We start from the raw sequence: 9734 nt of genomic DNA, 5'->3' as shown, positions 1-9734 counted from the left end.
GAATACAAATATTGTTCTTTTAAATATCAGAGTGTTATTTTTGTATATGAGTACGGTCTGCTTGCAAAACACTACAACTTTCTGGCAGTCTGTATTTGAATTACTACACGGATTTAAAAGATGATACAAAAATCATCAACGAGAGCCTCTTATATTGTTGAACTTACTTCGCAGAATGCATGTGGGCGGTGTTGCATCCCAGCTTCCATTTGAATCGCATTTAATTTGTGCTGTTCCAGACAATTTGTAACCAGTGTTGCATGAGTATGTCACTGTATCATTGACTTCTGTATTTCTATTATCAATATTGACTTCTCCATTATCAGGTGCCGTAGGACTTGGACATTCTAAATGAATGAAATATGGCTTAGTTCAGTTCTGTATTATATTCATTAATTTACACGACCAATTCATGTTTTATTTACAATAATGAAAAAAGAAAAACAAAGATGACAGCAATTATGTAAGCTATCCAAAATTAATTTACATTCACTTCAGGTAAGGATAAACCAAGTAAAACTTATGCTTTGTATAGCAAGTGTTTTTATAGAGTTGGAATATAAATTATATCAGTAAAATATTTAAACGTGTATAATACAAATACAATGTAAATTAATAACGATTGAATATAATAGCTAACAAATTTGCTTGATGATAATCACAAATTCGAGAAAGAACCATTTGTTTACCTATCAAAGTACAATTGGCTGACGTTTCACTCCATGTTTCATTTACCAGACATTGTATTGTGCCATTACCAAACTGTCTGTAACCGGGTTTACAAGTCAGACTTGCAGTTGAATTAACGCTCGATTCGGTAGCCAAACTGTAAAAGCCGTTGCTTGGAGCAGATGGAACAGTACAATCTGAAGTAGAGATATTTTAGGTTCGCAAATAATTTCTTGCGAGTGCAAGTATTACTGTACATCTCTTACAAAATTATTTAGAGGTTTATACTTGGTTGCTGCTCGCCATTATGCGGTAATTGCCCCAAGATGTACAAAATGGCATGAGGGTCGCAGGCCCGAAAGACATTATGAACTCGAGGGCCATTATCGCATAATGGCGAACAGCAACCAAGTATTAACGTCTTTAATACCTATGTCCGAAATACGGCGTTTAGACATAACCGCTAATCTTGGTTTTTTTTAATCAGGAGTTTCCCACGTTATTTAATCTCGATTTTGGAAACACAATTCCCTTATTTCATAATTTTAACGTTATTTCTCTCAAAATACGAAAATCAGGAAAAGGTAAAATGTAGAAAACAACAAAAAGCATCCATTTCTCGAACAAATATTTCTTTGCAGACAAAGATAATCAGATTTTTTATTAATATGCCACATTACGTTATATACCATACCGAACGAACAATTTACCATGTACATATTTCTATGAAATAACTATAATTGCAAATTGCAATAACAGTCCGTTCAGTCTGCAAGATTACTCATCTTATTCCCTGTTCTTGAAAATAGCATAATATCATTAATTGATTAGTACCACCAATTTGTCTAATACAAACAACAACAATGTAACATAACCTCATACTCACTTTGTATAATACATGAAGGTATTGCATTGGTCCAAGTGTAATCAAGACTGCATTCAGTAACCGCTGCTCCAACCAACTTGTAGCCAGGATAACATGTAAATGTCACCGAATCATTAACAAACGTTGTGTAATTATTGACATTGATGAATCCATTGTTAGGCGGTAGAAGAGGAGCACATCCTTTATGAAGAAAAAAAAGACATACAAGTTGGTTTATAAATTATTAACTATTATTATAATCATTAATGTTTTATATACATAAGATTTTGTTATATTAAGCAAATTATGATAAACAAAATAGATTAAGTTCACGGAAATCTTATTTACACGAAAATCAACGTAAACTTAAAAAAAAAATCAAAAATATTTTTATCTTGCAAATATCCTGCATGACAATGTACAGACTCAAACCGAGTCTGCAATGTTCATGTGATTGTGTTGTGATAAATGCTGTCAAAGGATCACACTTTTTCTGGATGTTTATGTTGACATTATTGTAAATATTTTACATAATTTATAACATACGTTTGAGAAAACATGTGTTATTTGTGATACTCCATTGTCCATTTTCTTGACAATAAGATGAATTCTGTCCTTTTAAACTGTAACCATCATTACAAGTAATTTCTGCGCTGTCATTGAAGAAGGTGTTGCTGTTATAGGTTACCATGCCGTTTAAAGGTATCGTTAGATTTTTGCAGTCTGCAAAATATGAGAACAAATTTCTATCATACATTTTACTACATCAGAATTTTGTGAAACCTGTGAAATTTTACAAATAAATTATCCCTTTAAAACTTACAGAATAAATTGCCAGCAATCTTATTTCATGCAAAAAAACGAAATTTGCAAACTTTCAAACGTATTACTTTGGACATATTATGACGTGTCCTTTAATTGTAAATCGTACTTGAAAAGTTTTGTTCTATTGGTATTATCATAATTGTAAAACCATTTTAAACTTTTATACCAATAATTTATTTCTTAGTTCATACTTTAACTTAATTTGTATTTGCTTAATAGTATTACATGAACAGAAGATGCCATTTCCTTATTGTCCATAAATATGTTTTGTTAATGAATGTCGACCGCAACATTTCAACATTGCTTTCCCTTCTGTGTAGCTCCAGGTTGGGTTTTTATGTCAAACAAATGTTACAATTTTAAAACGTATATTTTTCGGTATCTTGGCCACAATTTATCAAGCTTGTTTTCAATTATAATCAAATACTTTTATACTGTATTCCAAACATCAACTCATAAAGTTACATTTGAAATACATGACAGGAATAATCATAAATGTATACGTTTTTTTTATCAAAGAAAACTATTGAATGTAAAATGTTTTGATTTTATAACCATTTGTTAAAAACAGCAATAGGATCAACAAACAAAAACACAAATCTTTAAACTTGATAGCCTAAACCGAATATTTTTTATTCGATGGCTTGAATGCAATAAGACATATCATGCCTATTTATGCCGTAATACCTTTATTCTCGGTTAACATTAAATGAATGTTTGTATTACAAGCCATACTTACCTATTTTACTACACATCATATTTGTATCCCATTTCCCAGAGCTTGTACAAGTTGCAAATCCTGTAGATCTTTTATAACCTTGATCACAGGTTAGTTCTGCTTTTGAGCCATTACTTGTTCCCGTTATCACTATTTTACCGTTTTCAATTGTCGATGGACGAGGGCACTGATCATCTATCATACAACAATTGTGGTAAGATGGAAATGCACCAATGGCGTATGAATAAAGTTTAAATATTCGTATACAAACTGGTTTAATAAAATACAAACTGGTTTTATAAATTTCAAATAAGAATAGAAACAATGATTAAACAAGAAATTTTAAAAATGACAAATATGCCTCTCGGTAGTAAGAATAAGTAATGAGGGCTCAGGGCCCCTTGATTTTTGAGTTTTTAATCGGAAACCGTTTTGGAACACAGGATCAATGTGGCTTTGACATTTGAGCCCTTGACCCAAAACCAATAGGGGTCATGTATATATGAATTAATGGGCCCATGTGTTCCCCAGTTATTTATCAGAAACGATTTCGGCCGCACAGATAGACCGACGGACGGATCGACCAACCGACCTACTGACAATATGCTGCATCCTAGTATGATGATAGTTAAAACAACAGTTTCTCTTTTTTTTTAAAGGAATTATTTGTTTAATGTTTTAGGTCAATCATTGAAAACAATTAAAGTGTGCCTTGTAAGTGATACCTGAAATATAACTCATTTTATCAAATATGCATGTATGCGCATGAAAAACAAGAAAAAGTGAAGGTCATTAAATTTCAGAAGTTAAATTAAATATTTTATTCCAAAAGGGAAAATGTTTTGTAATGATCCTTATGACACATGAAAATTAACGAAATAAAGATTCATCTTTATTGTACTCACATATTTCAACAAAAAAGACATCTGACTTAATAACTTTCGATGTCACATCCGGTGTGATCACTTCCACTTGGCATAAGTATGATATGTTACCCATTGATTTGTCTGACGCATCTATGGCATGGCTAAGTGTGACACTTTGCATATATTGACAGTCGCCGCCCTTTATTGCTGCTCCTAGTGAGCCTGTTGTAGGTATGAGCTCTCCATTTGAAACAAGAGTAGTAGATAACAATAAAACTTTTACATTATGATCGCTGCCAATGTTTGCAGTACAATTCAGGTCTAGCGTATCGCCTACTTTCATCTGCGCTGGATATGATCGGCTGGAGTTTTCTATACGACTGCCATTATTTCTCCCAACCAGAGTAATAGCATTTGGAAAAACTGTAATAAAAGGGTAAACATTGTAAATAGAAGCATAAGCATGCCTTGATTCATTTTAGGCAATTAAGGCAATTTAAAGTTATCTTTTACACTTTAAAGAAATGATATCGGTGTTAGCGGTGTATATAAAACAAAAAAGGAAAGGAAGTTATCCGCAGCCGAATTTCGAATGTGTCTGTTCCGCACCTATATAATGTAATAAACATAAGAAACAATTAAAAAGAAATATATTTTGTATATTTCTTTTCAATTATCATTTATCAAGTTTTCAACAATGTAAAACTCCCTGTACCTCAAACATTTTATGGAAGCATATGACAAACCTGATGCTTAAATGAAAATTATCAATATCATAAGTTTAACAGGATTTATTTTACAGATAATGTAAATAAAGGGAGTTAATTATAAACTTTAAGATCTTTTGTATTTAAGTCTTGGCGAAATGTTATTATTTATTAAACATATTTATCATGTATATTTAAAAATTTGTTATATAAATGTGACAAATTCTTGGATGTTTAACAAATGTGTTGGAAGGAAAATGATATATGTGTAAATACATGAATGTTTAGTTTACTACTCGTATATTATGTAACATCCTTGTTTCAGCATACAGTCTCCTTAAGCTGACATATCACTATAATAACTACACTTTGATTTGGTAGATCTAAGATAATGAGACATGCGGTATTCATGTATTATTATTTTTGACAATATTTTAACATTCAACGTAACAAAACAATTAAATATATCATGAACACTTATTATGAAAATAAAAATGGTGTACTTGTGATACATGTAAGTGGGAGTTATATAATTTTAAAAAACAATATGCTTACAGTAGACTTATAGAATGTTCTTTGAATAGCAATGACTTACAGAATCCCCTCAGCTCTTTATCTTCTTCGCTATAACACTGTCCATATTTATTGTTATACTCGACATGACACTGATATAAGGTCTGATCTTCACACGTTAAGTCTGATTCATTTACGAACAACGATAAAGTTGCGCCTTCTTTGACACTAGCACTGTAAGTAATTTCTTTTGCAAAATTACTTGTACTGTTGATAAATGTTTTGTTGTCATCGTACAATGTTGCGATTACTTCCCACGTACTCTGTAACTTCCTGTGTATTAGCATCGTTTTAAAGTCATTTGTTGTAATATTATAATTGCATGTTATCGTAATTAAGTCATCTGAGTCTTCAATGAAAGGGTTTTTTGAGATGCTAAATGAAACTCCGTTATCTGAAAAAAAAATGTTATTATCTAAAAGAATACATGTTGATAAATCAATTTAAATAACTTACACAAATAAACCGTGATTAATTTAAAGCTATCATTTTTACGGTGCCATTATACTGACATCTTTGATACATCATTTCGAAATTATATTTTTTCTTAAAAACGTAATAACATTTCGTAATTACGAAATAGTATTACGTAATTATGACAGAATATTTCGTAATTACAAAATGCTTTCCGTTTAAACGAAATAACATCTATAAAAACGAAATAACAGTTCGTAAAAACGAAATAATAATGGTAATAACGAAGTAATAAGTAGTTAATTTGAAATGATAAATAGTTAAATAAAGTAGTGTTTTATAGTATTTAACCGCTCTTCTTTTTCCGTGTTAAATGAATGGTTATTCCATTTTAACGAAACAATATTGCGTTATTATCATTTTTGTTTGAAATTATGATTTTAGCTCGACTATTCGAATAGGGAGAGCTAATGTACGCACTCAGGTGTCGGTAATGGTTACTTTTGTGCGCAGTTGTTATCTCAAAAGCTGCAGAAGTTAACGGGTTGATACTTGACACACTTACTTTAGAGGATAAAAGAAGGTCACTTTTAAAGACACACAACCTGAATATTTTGAAAGAATTATGGTCCTTTTTTAACTATAAATATTGCATGTATCATCAATCGTCCAAATTTCGGAAGGTATTTACTGAGAATCCAAGATCCATAACTCTTGTATGGATTTTGACGGAATGATTTCATTTATGAACTGTAAGAACTCTTTTATTAAATTTTCGCGTGCAATGTCAATATTTAAACCTTCTGAAGGTATTCACTTAATACTTAAGGCATCTCTTTGCAAATCTCCGGGATGATATTTGTAGGTCATAATCCAAGGCCCATAACTCTAGCATGGAGTTTGACTGAATCATAGCCCTTCTTGACTTTAGAAAATTGTTGTTTAAAGTTTTGCATGCAATAATAATTATTAAGATTAATAAAGTGTTTGAGTTGAAACCTAAAACATGTTGTTGGGGTCATTATTGGACGTCCATAATTCTGACATGTATTTTGACTAAATTATGGCCTCTCTTGTAACTTACAAAAGTCTTTGTTCAAGTCTAGCATGCAACATAAGTCAATAAAAGCACTAAAGGTATTCATTTAAATCTTATACGTATCTGTTGTATCACAATTCAATTTTACGGTCACCGCCCAAACGAATTATGGTCCTTAATGAAATTTATTCGTTACGGTTTTGCATGTAACATCAATTTTCAAAATTACTTTAGGTATTCGTTTAAATCTTATTACATATTTTTGTGACCATATCAAGAGGTCACTTTACAAGGCTCATAACTCTTGGCATATATTTTGACTGGGTTATGACCCTTTTGAAATTTAAAAAATGTTGGTTAAAGTTGTGCATGCAATAACTATCTTTAAAATTAATGAAGCTATTCACTTGAAACTTAAATCGTAACTTTTAAATCATAACTGAAGACCACTTTACATGCCCCATAGCTCTGACACTGCCTTTGAAACTTTCAGGACTAAATATTATTTAACATCTTCTTAAGCTATTTCTTAATAAAATCTCTGAAATGCCGTTTTGGTTTCTGTTTTTCGTTATTAGGTTGGATATACATGTACAAAATGCTTGTAAAGTAAACCAATAACGACACCGGAGTGCTTAAAATAGCTCTCTCTATACATATCTATACTTCGAATAGTCGAGCTAAAAACGAAATGGCATTTCGTAACAATAAAATGGTATTTCGTAAAAACGAAATAATACGTATTTCGTAATTACGAAATATTATTTCCTAAAAACGAAAAATCATGTTATTTAACGTGTAAGAAGATGGTCGGTTAAATACTATAAAGTACTACTTTATTTTACTACTCATTATTTCGTAATTATGAAATTTTCGTTTAAATTTCATTTTTCACCTTTTTGACAATTACATGAAACGATTTATCTTAAATTAAAAAACTTATTTAGAAAAGCTGAAGCCCGCTTTAAGTTTTAACAGCTTTTGTTACGGTGTTTATTTATGTATGAAATTAAGAAAGAGGATTAATTCAATCCACATTGCGTCAAGTATTTCAGGGCAATGCTTTAAACAAGTCATTATCAATTCCAAAAATAAATATACCAGAGTGTCTTAATTTTCATTTAATGTGCATAAAGTTGTCTCACTAAGATCTGCCATTGTTTTACTAACAACATCAAAAATGTCATGAACTGATCATTTCTCAAATTGTAAAGGTTTTACTTTTCATATGTTTGTATTAATGTTTAACAAGATACCTTTTGGAACACAACTTGGTGCTGATACTGTCCACGTTCCATTTTTCAGGCATTCGGATGTGACATCTTGTTCACAAGAGCCAGCGATGTAATAATTGCCATTGCATGTAAAAGTAGCAACCGATCCGATCCATGTACTGTTAGAAAACTGAACATTTCCATTTAGCAATTCAGGAGACGTGCAGTCTGAAAATCATATATTAGTTTAGAGTCAAGAAAGTGGCTCTTAAGCTAAAAAATCGGTTCTAGGTTTGAAAATACAATGTTTTTTTAAATAATAAATTAAACAGCGTAAAGAATAGGTGCCCGATAAATAATCGTCTTGCATCAAAATGAGATTTGCACATACGACAGCCATATATTTTAAACAAACTATGTAGCAGTGCAAACTATGTTGCAGTGCAAACGGATCAATGGAAAAGAGAATTGTGTAATATAATAAGTTTTCAATTAATGTTTTAGACTCAAATTTGGCTAAAGTATCCTTTAAAGGTGAAAGTTCATGCAGCCTGTTACTAGTTAATGTTTTAAACTGTAAACTATAAGAACAGCAATAAGAAAGAGGAAAATGTCATACTAGTTGCTGGCGGTTTTGGTTTAGGTGTTATAATTCCAATTGTTGTAGTAGATGAAGCTGAAATACAATATTTCTTAAAGTTAGTGTTAACCACTGCGTTTGGTAACAGTGCAGAGTATAACAAAGATAAAACAAAATAATTTATGCTAATTTACCAACAAACCTTTTCCATTCAACTGTTAAAAATGATTTTCTACTATATAGAGTTTTCTTGCCGATACGAATCAGAAATACATGATTGTACTAAATATAAGCTTACCAGTACAATAACACTAAAGATTTGTTTAACATTAGAAAATTTCACATTTTTTCTTTGAATTTAAAATAAATGAAAGATGAACGCTTTTAATCAGACATTCTAAGGCATAAATACTAATGTTATTTTGAATAATACAAAATTCAAGTTTTTTTAAGGTCATAATGGCAAGGACTTTGTCATGATGCAATTTTGGCCGCCTTGCTACTCCGCAAGGATATTTCAATATCATTAATAATAATGTAATTTCGATGCATATTGAAATTGACAAGTTTTAACTACACATGTAGCTTATGGCGTTTTAAATTGTAAAAGTCAAAGTAGTTTGTTGTTGGCCATCTGCATTATGTAGTATGTATTAGATTCTGAAATGCCATGAATAAAAAACTCGAATCTACTCAAAACTTAGATATTTCTGCAAAAACAATAAAACTGTCTTATGTTGCTTGTGTTTTGCTTCTGTTGTTCAATCACTTGCCTTCTAATTGATTACGACCCCATGGGTCACTTACATTTAAATCAATACATGTACATGCAACTTGCAAAGAAAAGCAATGCCAGATAAATAATCGTCCAGCATCAAAATGAGATTTCATATACGACAACATAAAATATTATAGCATGTCTTCTTGAGATATATTTTAAACAAACTATGTTGCAGTGCAAACTATGTAGCAGTGCAAAAGGATATTTGGAAAGATAATTGTGTAATATGATAATTTTTTTATTAAATGTATTAGACTCAAATTTGGCTAAGGTATCCTTTAAAGGTGAAAGTTCATGCAGCCTGTTACTATTTAATGTTTAAAACTGTAAACTATAAGAACGAAGGAAGAAAAAGGAAAATGTCATACTTGTTGCTGACGATTTTGGTTGAGTTGTTCCACTTTTTGTAGTAGATGAAACTGAAATACAATGTTTCTTTATGTTAATGTTAACAACTGCGTTTGGTAACAGTACAGAGTATAT

General features: G+C 30.9%; 1 protein-coding gene across 1 annotated transcript; it reads right to left on the bottom strand.

Annotated features, from left to right (window-relative positions):
- Window positions 1–50: 50 nt before the first annotated feature.
- LOC132740033 (sushi, von Willebrand factor type A, EGF and pentraxin domain-containing protein 1-like) lies at window positions 51–8563 on the bottom strand. The gene is made up of 9 exons (XM_060727889.1): window positions 8510–8563; window positions 7933–8118; window positions 5246–5617; window positions 3983–4366; window positions 3099–3272; window positions 2081–2257; window positions 1556–1735; window positions 690–866; window positions 51–347 (listed from the first exon to the last, which is right to left on the bottom strand). The coding sequence occupies exons 3-9, from the start codon at window positions 5508–5510 to the stop codon at window positions 136–138; spliced, it is 1569 nt and encodes a 522-aa protein (XP_060583872.1). The 5' UTR covers window positions 5511–5617; window positions 7933–8118; window positions 8510–8563; the 3' UTR covers window positions 51–135.
- Window positions 8564–9734: the final 1171 nt, after the last annotated feature.

The sequence above is a fragment of the Ruditapes philippinarum genome, unplaced genomic scaffold (assembly GCF_026571515.1).
Source record: "Ruditapes philippinarum isolate M1 unplaced genomic scaffold, ASM2657151v2 ctg1255_1_1_1_1, whole genome shotgun sequence".
NCBI lineage: Eukaryota > Metazoa > Mollusca > Bivalvia > Venerida > Veneridae > Ruditapes > Ruditapes philippinarum.
Note: the sequence above shows the minus strand (reverse complement) of the source record. Positions and strands in the feature narration are given on the sequence as shown.